The sequence below is a fragment of the Notothenia rossii genome (assembly GCF_949606895.1).
Source record: "Notothenia rossii genome assembly, chromosome: 5".
Lineage (NCBI taxonomy): Eukaryota > Metazoa > Chordata > Actinopteri > Perciformes > Nototheniidae > Notothenia > Notothenia rossii.
The window spans coordinates 60,420,778-60,444,428 of NC_136903.1; the positions used below are offsets into that span (position 1 = coordinate 60,420,778).

At 39.6% G+C, this 23,651-nt stretch overlaps 3 protein-coding genes across 4 annotated transcripts in view; all 3 read left to right on the forward strand.

Moving 5' to 3' along the window:
- The window catches only part of il17rd (interleukin 17 receptor D), a 43,858-nt gene extending 28,711 nt beyond the window's left edge, over positions 1-15,147 (forward strand). The window contains exons 11-16 of the mRNA XM_079684269.1: positions 1,406-1,590; positions 2,220-2,335; positions 2,949-3,206; positions 10,150-10,665; positions 10,937-11,208; positions 12,795-15,147. Of these exons, the coding sequence (XP_079540395.1) occupies positions 1,406-1,590; positions 2,220-2,335; positions 2,949-3,206; positions 10,150-10,665; positions 10,937-11,208; positions 12,795-12,919 (1,472 nt within the window). The 3' untranslated portion in view covers positions 12,920-15,147. The remainder of the gene's footprint in view (positions 1-1,405; positions 1,591-2,219; positions 2,336-2,948; positions 3,207-10,149; positions 10,666-10,936; positions 11,209-12,794) is intronic.
- On the forward strand, positions 6,106-9,585 carry LOC307040994 (uncharacterized protein). Its single transcript, XM_079684270.1, has 4 exons — positions 6,106-6,970; positions 7,243-7,520; positions 7,643-7,977; positions 8,113-9,585. The coding sequence occupies exons 1-4, from the start codon at positions 6,786-6,788 to the stop codon at positions 8,920-8,922; spliced, it is 1,608 nt and encodes a 535-aa protein (XP_079540396.1). The 5' UTR covers positions 6,106-6,785; the 3' UTR covers positions 8,923-9,585.
- Positions 15,148-20,201: 5,054 nt separating the features above from the next.
- The window catches only part of arhgef3 (Rho guanine nucleotide exchange factor (GEF) 3), a 37,869-nt gene continuing 34,419 nt past the window's right edge, over positions 20,202-23,651 (forward strand). For both annotated transcript variants that reach the window (XM_079684271.1, XM_079684272.1), the window contains exon 1: positions 20,202-20,446. In XM_079684271.1, the coding sequence (XP_079540397.1) occupies positions 20,421-20,446 (26 nt within the window). In that variant the 5' untranslated portion in view covers positions 20,202-20,420. The remainder of the gene's footprint in view (positions 20,447-23,651) is intronic.

Below are 23,651 nucleotides of genomic sequence, written 5' to 3' on the forward strand. Positions count from 1 at the left end.
GGTTTTTTTCTACATTTGTCAGCTTAAGTTAATATTTTTCTGATTCCTGAATAATTAAGTGTTTCTTTAATAAGTTAATAAATGTTCCTATATCCAGAGGTGTGGACTCGAGTCACATGACTTGGACTCGAGTCATCAATTTGATGACTTGAGACTCGACTTGACAAATTCACAAAACACTTGCGACTCGACTTGTACTTGAACACCAATGACTTGGGACTTGACTTGGACTCGAGCCTTCTGACTTGAGGTGACTTGATAGAAAGAAGGGTGGGGAGCACAGCAGGTGTAGTGGTACAGGCCAGCTGCACAGAGCGACGGGAGCCGGATTTAAATGCAAGCGCGTCAGAAAAAGTCAAGAAATTTGCGAAAACCGAAAAAATAAGCAGCATTTGGCTGCATTTCAATGATATTGGAGAAAGCAAAGCTGAGTGCAGGATTTGTAAAATGAAAATAACCTTCAGAGCAGGTTTTTTTTTTTTGCACTTAGGATTTATTGTCAGAGGTGGGAGAAGTTCAGATTGAGTAGAAGTACCAGAGTGTAGGAATACTCAGTTACAATAAAAAGTCCTGCATTCAAAATGTTACAAATAAAAGTACAAAAGTATTAGCATCAAAATATACTTAAAGTACCACCTGCAGAGGGATCTAGATTCAGGTGTTCTTTTCCCCATAGAGACCGCCTCGCTGCACATTATCCCTTGCATAAAGATAGATTGTGGGTCCCTTATAGCATGTTGTACACAGTGGACATAAACATTCTGGTTACCTTAACATCAGGGATCTTATACATTAAACTCCTTCTGAATCAAACCGTCACGGTAGCATTACCTTACTGATCCCTCTTAAATTAGAAAAAAACATGTTACTTTACCAGCAGAGAGAAAATGGATTATTAAATTATTAATGTGACTAATAAAGAGCAGTTGGATTATTAAGTATTATTCTGTTGATCGATGTCATTCCATTTGGTGAAAAGCACATAATGACTTGTTTATGACTCGTTTTGTCAAAGTTTAGGACTTGGACTTGAACTTGCCCATCCTGACTTGAAACTTGACTCGGACTTGAGCGCAAAGACTTGAGACTTGACTCGGACTTGCAAAACAATGACTTGGTCACACCTCTGCCTATATCCTAAAAATGAATTAAATACCCACTTTTTTGAACATCCATCTATTTTCTACCTTTTTACCATTTGAGGTTTGAATGGCGCTTTTTCCCCCCATACTTAGTTACAGACATTTTGCTATTAGTGCTTTTTTAAGTAAACCTAAATACTCCCACACTGGTTTTGAACTGAAACTGGTGCATAAAAGGATGCTTCATTATTTGAGAATGAGCTCTATGTAACAGTACTCTCATGCATTAACCCTTGTTGTTTATTTGTCTCCTCTCTTCCTAGAAAACATCTACAGCCAGCTGGACGAGGAGAGCAGCGAGTCGTCCAATCAGAGCGCAGCATTGAACCCGGAGAAGCCGTGGCCCCGCCCCAAGGTCTTCATCTGTTACTCTAACAGAGACTGCCCCAAACACATTGCCGTCATCCAGAGCTTCGCTTACTTCCTGCAGGACTTCTGCAGCTGTGAGGTGAGACTGCGACTGAACCGAAGAGAGGAGAAAACATTTGCTATAATAAAATATGAATATTAAAATAATAAACATTGAAATCTTCTTACCAAATGGATTTTATTATTCTGATTAAACCCAGGTGTGCCTAACAATGCACCTTAGCTGTAAATTATGTAATCTTGTGGCTGATAGCTTAAGTATAATATATAACACGCTTTTTCAAATTGAAGATGTTATTAAACATATTTTAAATACCATCGGCTTAATGTCGCCTATTCCAGGGTGGGAGGGAGGGTAGAGAGAGAGCGAGAGCGAGCATCGGAACTTCACAGTCTAATCTCCAACCTGATATTTTCCTTTTCTATTCAATCAATATATTTTTGCGCAACCTGCAGTAGATCTATATTAATTTATTGGACGAAAAAAAAAAACACCCCATAAAAAGGGCACTTTCGCTGGAGGAAGAAAAAGGGCAGGGGCTCAAGCCCACTTTGATGTCTGTGTGCACGTGCCTGCTTATGCTTGTACATACTCGTAAAAGCCATGTTTCAAGTCTTAAAAGAGTAAATATGTTGTAAAATAAACATGAAATCAATCAAAGTTCCTTTTTGAAGCTTGGGTATGTTATGGTTGTTTCTGGTGTTTAGGTGGTGTTGGACCTGTGGGAACACCTGGAGATGTGCAAAGAAGGTCAGATGTCGTGGCTCAGCAGACAGCTGGATGAATCCGACTTCATCATCACCATCTGCTCCAAAGGCCTACGGTACTTTTTTTCCATTTTTACTGTCTGCTGTGTTATTATTTTTAACAGCACTTTTGATGATTTCATCTGGAGTGCAGTTCGTCTAGTGTCCACTAGCGGCTGCTAAAACGATTTAAGATTGAGATACAGCTTTATTGATTCCCATCGGGAACATGTGGTTGCTGCAGCTAAACAAGGACAGAAATAATTACAGATAAATAGAAAAATAAATGTATAATGGACGGTATATGACCCAAAATAACGATAAGAAGAAAAATGATATGCTCTGTTCATCAACAAAATGTTTTTTTGTCACTCATAATAGAAAATAAATACAGTTTAAGAGGATTATTTTGAACATTGATTAATTATTAAGGTCGTTTTTTTTCCTCAAAATTGTCAAAGAAAATGCGGTTATCAGCCTCTGAAACATGGAGATTTCCTGCTTTTCTCTGTAAAATATGAAAGAGTTATTATAACTATAGATATGCACAGACAACACCTAGGACTATAGGTTGTGAAGGACAATTTTCACTTGTTTTATAAATCAAACGATTAATCAATCTAATCTAGATTTGCAGATTAATCAATAAAGATATTAATAGTTAATTGCTGCTTTATTTCCTTCCTGCAGCTACTACGTGGAGAAGAAGAGCCGCAGAGGGAAGACGCCAGTCGGTCGCCGCAGTAACAGCAGCAGCAGCAGCAGCTCCCCAATTGGTGGATCAGGAAGTGACCTGTTCATTGTGGGCGTTGCCATGATCGCTGAGAAGCTGCGATTGGCGAATCAAAGTGAAGGGGCCGGATCTCAGGAGCTGCAGCGCTACATGACGGTTTACTTCGACTACTCCACGGAAAACGACATCCCCACCATGCTGAGCCTGGCCCCAAGGTACACATAACTCTGTGGCAAAATTACAGAGACAGCAGATCCTACTATGTACACATGGCCAATTTTTACAGCTTTCAATTTATCTGGAACATAATAATAATAAATATTATTAATATCGCGTTGATCGTTAGTTGCAGCCATAGAGAAAACGCATTTCTAAACACATTAATTAAGGGAATAGAAACAAAGAAAGTTGCAGTAAAACATACAGAGGTTCTTCTAAAGTAAATTTGAAAGAGATATGGGTATTAAAGGTGGGGTAGGTAAGTTTGAGAAACCGGCTCCAGATACACTTTTTGTTATATTCCATGGAATGCTCTTAATATCCCGATAGCAATGAATATCTGAAGTGCTTTGACAAAAAAATCCATAAAAAAATCAATCCGTGGAAGCCGTAGTACTGTAAAAAGCACGACCAATCATCTGAGCCGGCCCGGCTAAAATAACTGGATGGCCTACCTGCCTGTCAGCCTTCCATCTGTGCACAAACTTATCTCGTGCCCTCATTGGTCATGTGCGCGTTCGTGTGTGTTGGAGGAGCGGCTCTGTAAGGAAGTGGCAGATTTTTTCCGGTTGTGTATTTTCAAATTCATGGATGCAAGGATGACTTCCTAAGACAGCTGATTGTGACATACACAGGACATTACATACACAATACATTATACATTACACAGGAGATGCCATATTGACAGGGTTAGATAGGAGAGCTGCGGACAGTGAACCGCAATCCTCCTGTCTCCCCTCAAAGTCCCCCAGCAGAGAAGCTGCACGCTCCATGTTCAGTAGGTCCAGATACTCCCTCAGCCATGAGTCCCTAGTAAAGCAGGCTGGTTTGCGTTCCTTCCAGAGTCTTTTTGTGGCTAAACAGCCCAATGTCCAGAGCGGATCGGTAGTCCTTGCAGGATTGCCATCTGGCTTGAGACCCAGTAGACATGCAATGGGACATGTAGGGAAATTAACTTTTAAAGATTTTTTTTTTTTTTTTTAAATAAATGTGTTTTGATGCCGGTTTCTTATACAGTATGCCATAATCCCAGCCACACTGAACCCCAAGAGTGGGGGGGGGGAAAGAAAAAAATATAGTAACATGGTATAAAGAATGAAATGAACAACTGCGGAAGATCAAAATGTATTTAATTATTTATTTAAACATATTTATTACATTTTGGAATTTATTTACTGAGCAATGTGTGGTATATTTGAGCTTGGCATGACAATAAAAAAAAATTAGGGCTGTCAAACAATTACAATTTTTAATCAGATTAATCACAGCTTAAAAATGAATTAATCATGATTAATCACCATTCGAACTATGTCCAAAATATACCATTTCTTTATGTATATTGTTGTGGGAATGGAAAGTTTTGGCACAATTCCGTTGTGCAGACCGACGTTAACAGCAGCCATGTCTGTGCACACGGAGACCGACTCTGTCGTCCGGTGATCTTACCTTCTGGAAAAGCTTCACAAGTACGTCGGTACGCAAATGCGCTTTGTGACACAAGTGACGGTACGCATTTCAGATTACGCACATAACCTGCGTACCAGTTATGTGCACCCCTGTACTACAGCAAAAGTATTCTCCGTCGGGACTTCCTGCAACAACACCATGCTGTTATCTTGATTCTGATTGGCCAGAAGACATTATCCAAGATGTTCTATTGAGAAGATGATCACTACGTGACAAAAGTTTTCAAAACCGTTTCTGGTCTTCGGTATTTCCAGACAAGTGGCTACTGAAATCAATCTTACTAACTGCTGTCTGTGCAATTCTCTGCGCGAGTTGGTGGACTTTATTTTGCTTACTTTAACATCATTTTTCATGGTGGGGCTAAGCCATTTCTTGGTATGGGTGTAGCCTACCCCAGACATACCCTGACGCTGCCACTGGTGGGATGTATGGGGCGGGCCATTCTGCACATGCGTTAAATGCGTTAAATATTTTAACACAATTAATTCAAAAAATGCATTACCGCCGTTAACGCGATAATTTTGACAGCATTACAAAATATGTGACCCGCTCTATCGAAATCAGTCGGAAGTCGCAACGGCTCATTTCAAAATAAACGTGGATTTGAGTAAAAAACTAGTTTTTCGGGGTTTTGGTGTTTTGTTTGATTTCAAATAAACAACGTCTTGGCTTTCAGAATCTGAAACTTTTATTTCCAAAATCAAACGATAAATACATGTTTGAAGCTTGTAATGGGAAGATGACAGCTCTCACGCTGCTCTTCCGCAGCGCTGCCCCCCCTCCCTCCGGCTGACATTATGAATGAAAAGCGTATAGTAATCATAAATAACAAGGCAGAGTCCGTGATAGTTTATTTTCATCTGATTTCAAATAAACAAAGTCTTGGCTTTCAGAATATTAAACTTGTTTTGCCAAATTCAGATGATAAATACAACTTTGAAGCTTGTAAAGGCATCATTACGAGCGGAGAACGGAGTAACGTAACGTCACAGCTGGCATAACAACAGCCGGTGTTTCTTGTGAGGGTTTTCCCCGGGAAACCAACACAATACACACAAACGCAAAATACACAAACACACACACACTATATAAACCAACATTATTCCTCGCGACCTTCACCCAGTAAAACGAAAATATTTTTCCTCCGTACTTTGACAATTTATTAGCCGCTAATCAGATCGATGGATTCCAGAGAAGATCAAATCGCAAGACTGTTGAACTCCAACATTGTGAGAGGGACAGCCTCTGATGAGCAATGGGTTCAGCTGATCACTGATTACTTTTTGACGGCACCGGTTGAAGTTTCCCCGTTATCCGGCTCCGATTTAGAGTCAGACAGCCCTGACACTGACAGCAGCCCTCAGACCACGGATGCTGAAGAGGATGAGGACACCACAGAGGAACAACCACTGCTGAACGACCCGGTGGCTGAGACACTTCATTCCGTACGGCATTATGTGAGCGAGGACAGCGCTCAAGAGATTGAGAGGGCCCGTGACTACAGGTGTAGCTGTACATTTAATGATGGAGTTCCCTGTTACACCCGTTACACCCCTGAGGAGATGGTCAAGAGACGAGACCAAATGAATGAAATGACTAATGGTAAGTAACGTTATAACGTTATATTATTTAAATACCTTTGACTGTGGTAACGATGTGTGTGTGAGTATGGGTTAGTGTTAAAAACATAACAACAATTAAAATAATGCTCACATAACCACCTACAACTTAAAGTTGGCTAATACTCATTGAAAAATTATTGTGGTGAACATTTTCATAAATGTTTCAACCCTACATTTTATCCACATGGGGAGACATATTTTTTTGGCTACCCCTTAAATCACATGTGGCCCCAGCCTAATTATCTAAAGATGTGCAGAGATAGGCAGCTACAAATGTATTATCTCATGTGAGAGCAGTTTACTCTGGAGTCACTGCCAGACTAGCCTGTACTTATTATTACCCTTTATAATAGATAGAATATGTGTGTATGGGAGTGTGTTTAACATAATACTATAGGCAATGTGTGGGGGGTGGGCCTGTGTGTTCTGTTACACGTTAAAGATTTAAGTTGTGTGTGATGAGTGATTGACACAACACATTATGTAATGTTATATGATTTTCCAGGTGAAAAGCATTTGGTGCTACTTGGAAAGATAAGCTCCAACATAAACCTCTCCAAAGAGACCGCTTGTGCAAAGAGAGGACACCAAAAGGAGCGGAAACAGCAGAGAACGTCCTATTTCTTAGATGGGCACAAAATCTGCCGGGAGACTTTCAAGTTTCTACATGGGTGAGTTTGATTTTGAAAAGGCTACTTCACTTTTGGTAGTGTTACTATTTTCAAATGAAGTGGTAATAAGCCATGCATGAGTTGAACTGAGTTTGACAATAACTGAATAGAAGCAGAATTTACAGCAATAGTAATACATAAATAAATAAATATATATATATATACATGCTTTTACATAATGAAAAAATACAACGACAATGTATATACTACAATGCATACATTAAAGAAAGCCATAAAAAACAATCAAAGACTGATGTTTTAAACCATTCCAGAATTTCTCAAGACAAGCTGACAGGTATCATCAAGTTCTTCAAGGAACATGGCTTGGCCTCAAGGATAAGACGTGGTGGTCGTGTGGTGACCAAAAGGGTGTTGTCCTTTGAAGACATCCAGCGAATTGTACGGTTCATTACCAACTTTGCAGATGTCTTTGCCATGCCACTTCCTGGACGGATTCCAGGGTTTAAGAGGACGGACATCAGTGTTCTACCAACAACTGAGACCAAGTCCTCTGTGTGGCGGAAATACAAGGTTCAGATGCAGGAGAAGGGTGGGTATTTTCTTATATTTTAATCTTGTTTTTTTGGGGTTTTTTTACACGAGGAAACCTCAATGGAAAACTAATGATGAGTAATCTAACAATGCTATCTTTGTCTTTAATCACCTTTCCAGGTCACCGTGCTGCTGGCAACAGCACATTTAGGAAGCTGTGGAAGGAGCTGACTCCCAGTGTCATTATTGGGAGGCCGATGACAGACCTATGTTGGTTCTGTCAGAAAAACAACATTGCCATCTACCGCAGCTCCAACTTTCCCGACTGTGTCAAGTCAGCGAAGCTCAGGAAGCAGGAAGAACACCTCCGCACCGTGGGGGTGGAGCGTCAGGCTTACCAGGAGATGGTCGCCAGCTGTAAAGAAACAGCTAGAGAGCTGGGTGTCAAATTAGGACCCAACCAACCCTGTAGCAGAGACATCACCATCCACTACAGCTTTGACTATGCACAGCAGGTGAGGTGTGTGAATGTGATGAATGCTGTGATCATCCAGAATGTTCGGAATGTAACAATATGAATATTCACACATTTTTAGAATTAGAGTATAGATCACTCATTAGTTAATTCATCTGTTGGTCTGGTGTTACAGGTTCACTACCCCAGTGACCCTCTCCAGCCCGGGCCCATTTACTTTATGGTTCCCAGGAAGTGTGGACTGTTTGGTGTCTGCTGTGAAGGTGTTCCTCAGCAGGTAAACTACCTCATAGATGAGGCTCATTGCAGCAGCAAGGGTTCCAATGCTGTCATTGCCTACCTCCACCACTTCTTCTCTCAGTATGGGCTTGGGGAGAAACATGTTCACCTGCACTGTGACAACTGCTCTGGTCAGAACAAAAACAGATACCTCCTCTGGTACCTTGCTTGGCGGTGCATGGTGGGACTCCATGAAGATATCTCCCTCAACTTTCTTATTGCTGGCCACACCAAATTTGCACCTGACTGGTGCTTTGGCCTGTTTAAGCAGCAGTTCCGCCGCACACCAGTGTCCTGCCTGAAGGACATCAGCCAGGCTGTCAGGTCCAGTACCGTCACTGGAGTCAACATCCCCCAGCTGGTTGGCAATGAGTCAGGGGAGACCTTCGTCAAAACAGACGACTGGCACAACTTCCTTGCCCCCAGCTTCAGACCGCTTCCAGGTATCAAGAGGTACCATCACCTACGCTTCACCAGTGCCGAGCCTGGAGTGGTCTACGCCAAGGAGTTTGAAGGTAAAGAAGAAGAATCCTTCATGCTGCTACGCACAGGGTGCTTTACTGACCAGGAGGCACGTCCCACTGAACTGACTCCCCCTGGGCTTGATGAAAAACGGCAGTGGTATCTTTTTGAGAAGATCAGAGAGTTCTGCACTGAGGAAACCAAAGACATCACCTGCCCCAAACCCTTAACACCTCATCCTTAATGAGTGAGAGTGCATAATACATCAACACTATGTAATTCTTCTATAAATGCTGTAAATATATATTTCAAATTGGTTTTAAGTACTGTTAGCTACTCTGTTGATTGTTTGCTATTTTTATATTGTGTAGTATATTTATCTGTTCTGTTGCTTGCTTCTTTCTCTAAATTAGCTTTTGTGCCAAATGATTCTAATGTTGTTAGAGGTTAACATGCAATCAGTTCATTTAAGTATTTATTCATAGTGTTTTTCATAAAAATTGTATATTGATGATTCTGCACGTGGGTATGGGTGTGCACGTGAGTACGGGCGTGCACGTGAGTACGGGTGTGCATGTGGTCTGGGTGTGCACATGGCCATGTACATGGGAATAGATGTGTGCGCATAAGCATGTGCTCAAACATGACCAAAATACATACATAAATTGATGAACGTGCACGTGAGTTCGGGAGTGTACGGGAGTGCACGTTGGTACGGCGTGCATGTGTATGTGAGTGCCTTTGTTCCATGTATTGATGTATGAAAGTGACAACAAGAGAACAGTATATTGTGTGTGTGTGTGTGTGTGTGTGTGTGTGTGTGTGTGTGTGTGTGTGTGTGTGTGTGTGTGTGTGTGTGTGTGTGTGTGTGTGTGTGTGTGTGTGTGTGTGTGTGTGTGTGTGTGTGTGTGTGTGTGTGTGTGTGTGTTTTGTGCAAACAGCTCTAGATGAATTCGTTTTATGGTATGGTTCATTTGAATAAATACCTAAGAAAGTACTGCAAACTTTGAAGGCCTTTTTCTCAAAATCATGGTTCGATGACATTCATTATGTAAAGTGACGTATTTTGCTTAATATTTGGAGGACAAAAACAATATTGATATCATTAGAAAGCTAAGAATCTCATCTTTCCAACAGTGTATCAAACTCAAAATGTGTTTCAGGGTCAATGTGACTGAAAATGATAGAGCAGGTCACATATATATAATATAATTGTATATAATATTAAATTATATAGTGAAGAATAATAACAAAAAGAAGCAAAACAAAAATAAACAAATTAAACTGATCTGTTGGAAGATTGTTCAACAATTTCGGTCAGTGACAGAGATTAAGTTATATTTCCTGTAGTGTAGATATTATTACAAGCAATCCAGGAATGGTTGGCATTCGTTTCTTCAAAAATAATTAACAGAGCTGTTATATATCTGAGCTCCAAATAACAGTTAGTCATTTTATTTCCTGTGTTCAGGTTTAAGTTGATGGACCAGCTGCCTCAGCTCTTCAGCCGGCTCCACTCCAGTCAGTCCAGTCTGTCTGATCGAGAGTCTCAGCCTCACAATGTGTCCCGGAGGAACTACTTCAGGAGCCGGTCAGGACGCTCGCTGTATGTCTCCATCTGCAACATGCACCAGCACATCAGCCAGAACCCAGACTGGTTTGAGAAGCAGCTGGCTCCTTCAGGAGGTTCCTCAGCCTCCCCTTCCAAACACCCTCCAGTGGCTGACCCTAGCCCTCCTCCAAAGCCTTCCTGCGCCTCCTCTTCCTCTCAGTCCGTGGGGAGGTGTGACTCTGGCCTGGTGCTGAACGAGGTTGTTGTTAATACACCGTCCCTGGAGGGTGGAGAGGGGGCCCCGGGGAGGAACATGCTCCTGCTGGCCCCTGGCTCCAGTCCCAGCCTACACCCCAGCCCTAGTCCCAGTCCTGGACTCTGTCCCAGTCCTAGACTGCCACACTGCTCCCTGTCCATGCTGGGAAGCACTTCAAGGTAAATTACGATGTAACACCACAGTAGTTTTTTTCGTCTGACTTTGCTAAATAAACAAGAACTTTACTTGGGTCTAATGAGCTGCAATGTTTATACAAGAAACATCTTAAACCTACACTGTACATCTACGACCACTAGACAACGTCACTGTTGATTGACGTGGGAATGTAAGTGCGGGAATCTGGTTGTGGATGGTATTTGACCAACGAGAATTGTGCATAATATGAGACTCCTCCTCAGTGTGACGGCTTTTGCTTTTCTGTTCCTTCAGGTCCACTTCTGGCATATCTGGCCTGTCCCCTGAAGAGTCCTCCTCCTCCTGCTCCGCACCCTCCATCCTGCAGGACGTGGTGTGTCCTGTCCACACTGAGGCAGAAGAAGGCCGCCACTCACTTCCAGAGGTCCCGCCCCCTCGTGATTCGGGCATCTATGATTCGTCCGTCCCTTCTTCAGAACTCTCCATTCCCCTTATGGACGGCCTGTCACAGGACCAGGCTGACTCCTCCTCTCTGGCAGACAGCGAATCGTCTTCTTCGGGGCTGGGTAAGGCCGTCTGGCAAATACTGCAACTTTGAAAAATGTTGTAAAGATTTTATTCCACATTGTAGAGTTAAACATATGTGACTTGCTCTATCGAAATCAGTCGCATTGACCCAAAGACACACATGAGTTGTATACACTGTCGGAAAGAGGAGATTCCTAGCTTTCTAAGGATATCAGGATTGTTGGTGTACTCCAAATATTAAGCAAAATATGTCACATTATATAATGACTGTCACCAAGTCATAATTTTGAGAAAAAGGCCTTCAAAGTTTCCTCTTCTCTGGAATCCATCGATCTGATTGATTATTAGCGGCTAGCAAATGATCGAAATACTATGGAGGGAAGATATTTTCGTTTGGATTACTGGTCTGGCGGAAGCTTGCGATTGTGTGTGTGTGTGTATACATGTGTGTGTGTTTGTGTAATTTTGCATTTGTGTGTATTGTGTTTGTTTCCCGGGGAAAACACTCTCAAAAAACACCGGCTGTTGTTATGCCTGCTGTGACGTTAAGTTACTCCGTTCTCCGCTTGTAATTATGCCGTTACAAGCTTCAAACCTGTATTTATCATCTGAATTTGCTGAAACAAGTTCAATATTCTGAAAGCCAAGACTTTGTTTAATTGAAATCAGATGAAAACAAACTGTAACAGACCCTGCCGTGTTATCTATGATTACTATACGCCTTACATTCATAAGTTCAGCCGGAGGGAGGGGGGGCGGCGCTGCGGAACATAAGATTGCAAGTGAGAGCTGTCATCTTCCCTTTACAAGCTTCAAAAATGTATTTATCATGTGATTTTGGAAATAAAAGTTTGATATTCTGAAAGCCAAGACTTTGTTTATTTAAAATCAAACAAAACACCCAAAAACCTTTTTTTTACGCAAATCCACATTGATTTTTATTTGAGCCATTGCGACTTCCGACTGATTTCGATAGAGCGGGTCACATATGTGTTGTTTATAAGTTCATATAGAACAACCTTTGTACCATTATTGTCTGCAGAAAGTAGTTTTTCTGCTGAAGTATGCTAAATGTTATGTAACTTACAAACTAGTTCAGGGTCGCTTACATAAGGATACCATGCGACTAATGTATGATCATTATGTCAAGTGCCACGTTGTCACGTGAATGTTGTAACTTTGAAGAAGACAGCATAACATCTGTATCAATATTATCTTTTAAATCACCAGTGTTATATCCTTATGTTCTTTTAAGAGGCCCTGTTATGCTTTTTTAAGTTTTCCCTTTCCTGTAGTGTGTTATATAGGTTTTTTTGTATGTATATGGTCTGCAAAGGCTAAAATCTCTGTCCCACACACTCCCCCCTGCCTGAAATGCCTCCATTGGACTCCTTTGTGACATAATAAAATCACTATGTAACACTTATGCTTCTATTGGCTAGCGCTCAAACATATTGTACGTGATAGGCTAAGGGGCGGGACACAAAATACTAATATGAACCTGAAAATGAACATAATGTGGCCCATTTAAGTAACAAACCCAAAGCAGCATCCCAAGTGACAAATTCTGCTCTCATTTCCCCCTGGGACTCATGACACTCATTCCTGACCCTGTGTTTCTCAGGTGACGAGGAGCCGCCTGCTGTGACGTCGCTCCACTGCAGCGCCGCTACAGTTTGTAAAGCGGAGCTGCACCACCATCACCACCTGGAGCACGCCGACGGACTCGCACCTGTTGCCACATTATAGGGGACCAGCCCAGTGATGTCATAACAGAGCCAAAAACTAATTGGCCTCAGACCTGAATCCTATCTTAAAAGTCATGGAAATTATACTGGAATTAACTCAATGGCACTGCAGTTGTTCACCTGTGGAAGATCCTGCTCCGTAGTAACTATGGTAGCCACTGCATGTAGAACCTTTGTTCCTGGAAGTTATTGCGTTTTATAACTCTTGGCCTTGGTATCTATTGTAAGTGCTGCGTGTTTAGAACAACGCCACCTACTAAGTTATGTGACTTAGCTCCCTGGTAACTATGGTAACCACTAATCCCTTACAACTTGTTTACTATTGCGTCATTTTCACTACATGATATGCCAAGATGTCTCAACTCCCCTCTTTTTTTTTATCGTTTTCAAATTTCAGACATTATTTTACTTGGTCATTTATATGATGCCAACTTGGTACTGGTTCTAAGTGAGCTGTGCTGATGCTAGAACGTTGAATTAAAGAGGCCCTATTATGCTATGCATGGGTTTCCCTTTCCTGTAGTGTGTTATATAGGTTTCTGTGCACGTAAATAGTCTGCAAAGGCTAGAATCCCCACGTTCCCTTCAGAGGGAGTTTCTCTCCTTCAGAGTCATTCTAACCATAATTTAACTAAGAAATATGAGCCTGCAAAACTATTACAGTACAGCACAGAATACAATTGTCATACGTTACTTGTTTTTTTTGCCATTATCCGGCAAACATTGCATAGACAATTATGTCACAGAGATTTCACGCAGTGTGGACAACAGCTGAGAATCCTGCCTGTACTGAGGGGGGGTGCTACCAGCACTGGAAACAAAATGCAAAAAAATACGTGGTGCCAAATGGGAGGCATGTCGAACCATGTAGTGCAAATGAGGCAGGTAAGAATGGTAACACCAGCTACAGCGTGTACTACACTAGTGCCTCGGATACTACGGTACTTTGTTGGCACTGCCTGAATGATTTTTGAAGGACTGGATCTACAGGTGCTGGCTAAGTTGACTAGATCAAACCAAAGACTGCCTCAGCACTGTGATTGATTGACAGCTGGCCCAAGTATGAAATGATGTTCAGGCACTTTTTGATGCTGGAACGAAAACACAATGCCACAAACATGTTCTGAAGCTCCCTGGGAAAAACATCCAACAGGATCCAAGAATCTTCTGATCTTCTGTGATTACCCACAAAGATTTCTTTAAGAAAATCTGTAACTCTGAGGATATTATACCATATATATGCTCATCCCTTAAAGCAGCAAATACGAACATAACAACTGCCTAATAATAAATCATTCAACTGTAAAAAATAACTGTTAAAGAAACTGTCAGAAATGTAATCGTGCTTATGTGATATAATGTTTTGGACAAGTTTTATGGAATATGTATTGAAGTGAAATTCTTAGTTTTTCTCTGCTTTCCAATTAACAAGTTCAGAGCATACAATTCAGACTCAGCTGGTGGTATAACGTATTGAACACTGTGGGTACATTGTTATGCTTGTGGTTACATATTTTAAAGTATTCAATATTAATGTTACATTTATAGTCATGTATTTCTTGTTAAATTCTTATCTAGCATTGTTGCAGGAAGCAGCGATGAGGAGGGCATTATGAAAAGTGACACTTTTTTTGTAAAAATCCTTATTACTAAACCACTTTGAAGATGCATATACTGTATGGAAGCCCATTCATGCCAGAAGAAAGATAAATTCATTAAATGTTTTCAAATAAAATTACGAAATAATGTCACATTTTCTGGTTACAATGTAATAAATATGCGAAACAGTTTTAGTTATGGAAGAAGATAGTAACAATCTGCCTTCATAACTTTGCATGTGGCTTAATCACTGTTACATATCTCATAATTGTGGCTAAGTCCTTGCAAATGAGCTTCCATACACTTTTTTCCAAGTTATTTTGTCAGTTTGTTGTGGTTTGAACCACCATGTGTTTAAAGTTTTATAAAGTATTTTTATTTTCCTACTCAAATGTTTTATGTGACGACTTCTGCATGGTTGAGTATGTTGGAAGAGAAGATTCAGCATTTCCTACTTGTAAATAGTATTCTTATTTTTATTTTAACCCTGGAAATGTCTGTTCTGCTTCAATTTTATAGAGTTGGTCTGTTGTTTTACTATTCTCTCTACGTTCGATAGTAATGTACTGTTTTAAAGTACCCTAATGTAGGACATAGATAAATTCATCAAATAAAATGTTTGTTTTTGCATCTTTTTGTCATTCTTTGAGTGTTAAAGGGTTTGTTATTATATTTATAAACATTTTTTTGTAGTTCCTAAAACAAGATCACCAAAACAAATCACAAGAGGCGAAAATTAACCCCTGCATATTTTTGGGATTTAATGCTAGCCACAAAGCTGATCTGGTAAAGGAAAGGATAAATACTTTAGGACAATACAAATTCATAAAGACATGCTAGACACGGTATTTATATTGCTTTCAGCTCGTAATAATTTCTCACATGCTTCAAGCTGACGCATTTTAGTTTCTTACAGTAAAACACACTCTTACTTCACTGATATGAAACCATCAGACAGCTCCATAGTGTGTGATCTGTGAAGCGTCAATGCTTAAAACAACAGAAGCCTCCAAAACACACAGACAGCACAGGGCTACCTTCAAAATAAAAGCACTGTTTGGAGACGGGCTGTAAATATTCATTCATTATATATTTATTTAATGATTTTCCTTTTTCAAATTATTTCCTATCTTAAACTCAGGACTCAACCTTAATTATTTTTGCTGCAAAGACAATTGTGCCCGTAGCACTGATATATTTTCAATTTTAGACTGTCTTCTGTTTATTTAGTCTTGGATTGCTGCTTGGACAGCATTTAACCCCTTTGGTACCTTAAGTAATGTGTAACAAATTTAAAACGTATTATCTTAGCACAGGATTTTAGTGGAACAAACATAACTGCATCAAAATTCTTAAAGAATCTAAACTAAGTACTACTCATTAACCATAATGTTGCATTTGGTAAATGAGTATAGTTTTGAGTACTCAGGAATATATATATATATATATATCCATAAATTAATATATAATAAGTTATAATTACATTTCGTATTATTACTCTTGATCTGCAAATGAAAGAAAGCTTTAAAATCAATGTAGCGCAATAGAAGGTTGGGGAGAAGGGTAAGTTGAGCCAGTGGGTAAATTGAACCACCCCCTGTAACCAGGCAACGCCTTATAGTTGTAATCACGTGACCAGAAATTATGCAAGCTCCTCCCATTTCTCATTGCCTGTGAAAGAGAGATGCTCATTGTGGTCTGGTGAGTAAACATTTTTACAAAAAAACAGTTTTGCTTGTCAAAGGAAATTTTCTAGATGTCAGCTATATCGGTTGTCATGTAAAAAAAAAATTAGGGCCGGGACTCGATTAAAAAAATTAATCTAATTAATTAGAGGCTTTGTAATTAATTAATCGAAATTAATCGCATTTTTAATCACATATAAATATTTGACCTGAGAACAGTGAGAAGCAATTTTTTTCCCATGGATTTTAGTATACCATTGAATAATGACTGAATACATAAGCTTAAGCAACAAAACATTGTTTATTTTTTTCAAGGTGGTACTTAACCAAGACCAACAGAAAAGTGCAATTTTGCCATAAAGTGTAGCAATAGCATATTTAGGAATATAGTACATTTCAGAGATTCAGGTAGCCTATAGGTAGGTAGACCTTCTGTAAACTATAACACTTTGTTTTTTAAGTAAAACACAATACTTTCAAGTACATTCAGAACATTGGAAACCCTGACTATTAGAAAACATCTCTCTGTTGCTTCAGAGGCCATAACAGACTTTGTTGATTTACCAACAGTTGATTTAAAAAATCTAATCAATTTCAGTCCAACTCTCTCAATAACCTTGTCCAAAACAATAAACAGTTCAACATAAAGTGCCAGTTGCACCAACCACATAATAAATAGTTCAACATAAAGTGTACCATTTAAAATAAAATAAAAAAGTGCCAGTGATTGACCTCAATCCCTCCTATTCTTCCAATATCCTGATGAAAAATAAAATCTCTCTGTTGCATAGGCCACTGTTTGATCAACGCGAATTGGGTGTGGGTCCTTGTACTCCGAGTCGGGCTAACGTCCACGCTAGCTTCCACGCTAGCTGCTATAGGTTTTGCATTGAGGTGATACTTGAGGCTTGATGTGCTGCGGTGATATGCGAATTCCTTTTTGCATAATTTGCAAGCAACCGTGCTCTTATCGATGCTTCTATCCGTCCGTTTTTTAAAACAAAATGTCCCATCCACGGGGCCAACCAAAGCGGTCTCATCAGCTTCTTCGTTCATGTTTGACTATTGTTCACTGTGGTTTGTTGTTGTCTGAAGTCATGAACGTTAGTTGGTGCTCCAGTATAATCGGTACCCCTGAAACTCATCCAGTGAGAAACGTTCCGTGGTGCAAAAATAAGTGCGATTAAAATGCGTTAATTTTTTTAACGCGTTAATTTTTGTGTAATTAATTAATCTTAATTAACGCGTTAAAGTCCCGGCCCTAAAAAAAATGTATCCAGGTTTAAACACATATATTGTATACAGGACTGTCTCAGAAAATTAGAATATTGTGATAAAGTTCTTTATTTTCTGTAATGCAATTAAAAAAACAAAAATGTCATACATTCTGGATTCATTACAAATCAACTGAAATATTGCAAGCCTTTTATTATTTTAATATTGCTGATTATGGCATACAGCTTAAGAAAACTCAAATATCCTATCTCTAAATATTAGAATATCATGAAAAAGTATACTAGTAGGGTGTTCAACGAATCACTTGAATCGTCTAATTAACTCGAAACACCTGCAAGGGTTTCCTGAGCCTTGAAAAACACTCAGCTTGGTTCAGTAAACTAAATCACAAGTATGGGGAAGACTGCTGATCTGACTGCTGTCCAGAGGACCGTCATTGACACCCTCCATCAGGAGGGTAAGACACAAAAAGAAATTTCTCAAAGAGCAAGCTGTTCACAGAGTGCAGTTTCAAAGCACATCCACAAAAAGTCTGTTGGAAGGGGGAAATGTGGCAGGAAACGCTGCACAACCAAGAGAGATGACCGCAGCCTTAACAGCATTGTGAAGAAGAGTCGCTTCCAGAATTTGGGGGAGCTTCAAAGACAGTGGACTGAAGCTGGAGTCCAGGTATCAAAAGTCACTGTTCACAGACGTGTCCGGGAAATGGGCTACAATAGCCGTATTCCCATGGTCAAGCCACTTCTGAACTCAAGACAACGGAAGAGGCGTCTGACTTGGGCTAAGGAAAAGAAGCACTGGACAGTTGCACAGTGGTCCAAAGTCCTCTTTTCAGACGAAAGCAAGTTTTGTATTTCATTTGGAAGTCAAGGCGCCAGAGTCTGGAGAAAGGCTGGAGAGGAGCAAAATCCAAGTTGCTTGAAATCCAGTGTGAAGTTCCCACAGTCAGCGATGGTTTGGGGAGCCATGTCAGCTGCTGGTGTTGGTCCACTGTGTTTCATCAAGCCCAGAGTAAATGCAGATGTGTACCAAGAGATTTTAGAGCACTACATGCTTCCGTCTGCTGAAAAGCTCTATGGAGATGAGGAATTCATTTTCCAGCATGATCTGGCACCTGCCCACAGTGCCAACTGACCATGGCATTACTGTCCTCGATTGGCCTGCAAATTCCCCTGACCTGAACCCCATAGAGAATATGTGGGGTATTGTGAAGAAGAAGCTGAAAGACACCAGACCCAACAATGCTAATGAGCTAAAGGCCGCTATTGAAGCATCCTGGGCATCCATAACACCTCAGCAATGCCACAGGCTGATTGCCTCCATGCCACGCCGCATTGATGCAGTAATCCGTGCAAAAGGATTCCCAACCAAGTACTGAGTGCATTAATGGACATTTTCAAATGTTTGATTGTGTTTTGCTGTTATAAATCTTTTTTTTTTACTTGGTCTGAGGAACTATTCTAATTTTTTGAGATAGGATTTTTGAGTTTTCTTAAGCTGTATGCCATAATCAGCAATATTAAAATAATAAAAGGCTTGCAATATTTCAGTTGATTTGTAATGAATCCAGAATGTATGACATTTTTGTTTTTTTAATTGCATTACAGAAAATAAAGAACTTTATCACAATATTCTAATTTTCTGAGACAGTCCTGTATGTTGATGTGTTGGCAGCGTATTAAACCATGTGAATCATTAAGCTAAAGATGACTGAATTTTAATGCTATGCTATTTTTTCTAAAATGGTGGCTATGGGCTAAAGTGAACCATGGGCCTTGGGGTAAGTTGAGCCAGTTTTTCAATGGAGAAATGAATGAAAGTAGGCCAAGTTGATAATAAGAGCTCATTGTAGGCTACATTTAAAGTTGAATTCACCCTGTGTTTGATTGGTAAGATGTATGAAATTGTATCACCATTTGTATGATTACTTATCCTTTTAACATGTTAAAAAAAATCGATCAATTCAATCGAAATGTATATTAAACATATTTGAAAAACTAAACTTGTATTTGGTTTGTTTTTTATTGTTTATAGTTACCTTTAAGATTTGCTGTAGGTATGCCCAGGTTTGAACAGGTATGCCCAGGTTTGAACAGTGGATCAACTTACCCCCTGACCTGGATCAATTTACCCCTAACCCGGGGCAAGTTGAGCCAGAAGAACACTTTTTTTTAAGAAGTAATATTTCCACTGCCCTTGATCAAATATGAATTCCTATCATTGTCATTGATAGGAGACATCCTGAATTATAGGTGTGTGCTTTCATTTGACTATGTGTCATTTCTCCTTGCTTAGAGGACAGCATACCTAAAAAATGGCTCAACTTACCCCACTCTCCCCTACTATTTCCTTAGTGGAGTATAATGGAACATGGAGTCACTCAGTCCCAAGTATCTCAAACATGATTACATAACTGCAACACTGGGAAAAAAATACTTTTTTTTAACTTGTTTTTGTTATTTAAAAAATCTATGCTTCAACAGGTTACAAGACAAGAAAATACATTCAGTACATAACTACAAAAAAGCAGAACAGGCATGGTAGAAGGAAATAGCTGTAGGGGAGAAAATAAAACAATAACTTAAACTTCATGTAGCACATATGAGCACATGCATATCATTTTTTTTAGGTTTAGTGGAGTAAAATATATTACGTTTTTTTCCACCACTCGCTGACCAATATCGGCTCTTATTTTGAAGGCGTCACCGGAAAAAGTGATCTGTCCTCGCACTTGATGGTTACTTGAAAGTTGGCTTTTCACAGCGACAGTACAGTATGTTGTTCAGCTTTAATCTTCACACTTAAATTTACTTTTGACTCATTACAGCAGAGAAAAAGTCGTTTTTTTTACTCACCGGATCCGTGACAGCAGTCGGAAACAGTTTATCTCAGTTTAGTGTTTGTTTGTTGGTTTAAATCCGTTTTTGATAGTGGATCTGTTTGTGGTCGTCGGGAGGAGCTGCAGCCCGATGCCGGCAGGTGATGGATGTCAACGGCCGCGGTTCAAGGTGAGGAGCGGCACCGGAGAGATTAGTCACACATATATTAGAAACGGGCTTGTTTTAGTTAGAAGAAGAAGTTTGTGAGGAGTTCAGACAGGGAGTTAATTCTTCCACCAACTGCCTGTCTGCCTGTCTGTATGTTACATTATAAAAGCTGTGAGTATTGTGAATGGTAGTTTAGAGACCCTGAAACACACTGAGTGGGCCGAGGCCTACCAGAGAGGGAGAGGAGGAAAAAATGATTTTATTGCTGCCCTGTGAGTCACAAGTTTGCCTCGGAGTGGCTTACAGTACACACACACACACACACACACACACACACACACACACACACACACACACACACACACACACACACACACACACACACACACACACACACACACACACACACACACACACACACACACACACACACACACACACACACACACACACACACACTCATTCTCTCTCTCTCTCTCTCTCTCTCTCTCTCTCTCTCTCTCTCTCTCTCTCTCTCCTCTGCAAACAGTAAACATGGCAGCTTGGTGAGGAAAGTTATGTTTATTTGTTGTTTTTTAGTTACTGATACTCCCAGTCGTGGAAATTAACTGAGATTAAGAGAATTGTACAAAAGACAGTATTATACAATGAGACAAATATATAATTGGAAAAAAGAAACAGAATATACAATAAAGTTGTGTACAGCAGAATAAAACAGCTAACTGTAATATGGAGATGTATGAAAGTGTTGAATATGTTGTAATAACACATCTGTTTATGTATACATTATGTTCTATCCTCCAGAGACCCACCCATTCATTTTTGTCCTCTGTGGTGCACATTGGTTTTTGGTCCATGACTTTGAGGTTATACATGCCACAGCATTAACTCCAATTGTACTCCACAGAGGACATCCTGGGCTTTTCAAACATGACATATGTTGGGGTGTGACTTTGAAAAAGATAATTTCATTGTATTTCAAAATGGCGTCCATCAAAGTTTGTAATTTTGTAATTACTAGTGTTGTGAGTTCAATATGTTTAATTAATTATAGTAGGAACATCTTAGGAGTTAGTGTAGTGAGTTTCAGAGCAGTGTAATCATTATTTGACCTAAAACTAAATGTTTTTATGAATGTCCTCTGAGGAGGACATGGGGATTTGCTAACTTTTTATTCCCCCCATTTTACACAACACAAATGGAGGCAGCTCACTAACCAAGGCAGAGAGAATTCTGAACAGTATCATTGAGGGAGACTCAGACATAGACCTGTCACGATGATCCGCAGTGGTTGAGGAGGAGGTGGTTGACAACTCGGAGGAGGAGGCATTGACTGAGGAAGAGAAGGAGACAGTCACAGAAAAAACACGTAGGTTTCTGTAGGGTTCATGGCAGACGGATGCACGGGGAAAACATACATCAAGTGCCTCAAGTGTCAGATGTATCTCTGCATTTCAGAAAGGGATGGAGTACTACAAATGAGGGCTCAGTATTTGTTGCATTGAGTTGTTTTGCTCTAATGTTGTCTAAATGTAATTGTATGTTAATGTTGTTTGTATACTATGCTTCGCATAACTAACACCCAATGTCCTCTACAAAGGACACACAATAAAACAAACATTTAATATATATTTTTTGTTTTTGTTAGTCATTATGTTAATGCCACCCTAAAGACTTGTGTGATCTAAACAAAGACAGAAATGTGAAACCTTTATCTTTCTGGGTCTCAGTTACATTTCCTCAAGTACTTTATTTAAAAGGTTGAGGTATTTGTACTTTAGGCCGAGTTGAGTATTTACATTTTATGCTACTTTATTTATGCTAATATGCTTCTGTATATCAGAGATAAAAAAAACACTACATATATTTTATATTGAATTAGTGTACGATTATGGATTAAAATAAAACTTTATTTAACGCTTGGTGAAAGTCATGAGCAAACCAGCAGTACAAATCAAATAGAAGAAAGAGCCAATGAACTGCGCATGATTGCATCGATGAAATCAGCAGCTTCAGAGCTATTTCATGATGAAGGTACATTCTAATGTTATCACAAGTGTTTAAATGTCATCTTGTAAAGTGTACTTTTTGCATGATAAATAAAGTTTTCACAGCAATATAAAGTAGATATTAGAGAGGGAATTATGACCTGTTCAATTCAAATGGTAATAAATAGTTGTATGTGGAAATACATGGATTTATTTATTTGTACAATTTAAAGCAAACAAGTATGGAGAATCATGGAATTTCTTTGGCATTTTATATTGCCATTTAGCTATATTACATTTAATACATTTCTGGTATGGCGACATACCTACTAATAACAAAGGTAGTCAGATGATTGTAGTGAGGTATGACACTTACCCCCAAACTTTAGTGGATTAAAAGCAAAAAGTAGCATAACATGAACATACTGAAGTAAAGTACAAATACCTAAAAAATGTACTTGAGTATAAGTACTCAGTTACAATCCACCGCCACAGACTTGTGTGTTTATGTTGCCGTACAGTCATAATGACAGATGGGGAATTGTTGTTGTTTCTAGAGGAATGTGGTTCTGCTGCTGCTGAAGGACAGTGAAGATGTTTGTTCTTCTGCTGCTTTGTTCTGTCACTTATCGTCATGTTTCTACTAGCAGAATGCTGCCCTGCTGGTTATAGGAGGGGTGTGTGTGTGTGTGTGTGTGTGTGTGTGTGTGTGTGTGTTTGTGTGTGTGTGTGTGTGTGTGTGTGTGTGTGTGTGTGTGTGTGTGTGTGTGTGTGTGTGTGTGTGTGTGTGTGTGTGTGTGTGTGTGTGTGTGTGTGTGTGTGTGTGTGTGTGTGTGTGTGTGTGTGTGTGTGTGTGTGTGTGTGTGTGTGTGTGTGTGTGTGTGTGTGTGTGTGTGTGTGTGAGGGAACTGTTTAGATCAAATCAGCAGTCCAGTCAATTAGAGTTTCTCTTAACAAAATGAATAGGAAAAGTAATCTGTCATATGAATTTTGAAACCATGAATAAGAAGCTTTTTTTTTTTTACAGTATTTTAAATCATATTTGTTTGCACTACAGCCTGACCCTTTTTAAAATAAAAAGTATGTAGTCACATTAGCTGGCTTATTTATGTGTGAACTGTGACCGTGAAAGCAGAGATGTTTGTGTTTTATTGAATTTGATGAATTCATTTTTAATTAGCCATGAAACTCAAAAAGAAACACACATTTATTAATGTGCAATGTTAAAACAGAGAAAA

Coding starts and splice junctions, on each gene's coding strand:
- LOC307040994 (XM_079684270.1), top strand. CDS start 6,786: ATGTTATATGATTTTCCAGGTGAAAAGCATTTGGTGCTACTTGGAAAG. Junction 6,971..7,242: donor ACTTTCAAGTTTCTACATGG/GTGAGTTTGATT, acceptor AAACCATTCCAG/AATTTCTCAAGACAAGCTGA. Junction 7,521..7,642: donor GGTTCAGATGCAGGAGAAGG/GTGGGTATTTTC, acceptor TCACCTTTCCAG/GTCACCGTGCTGCTGGCAAC.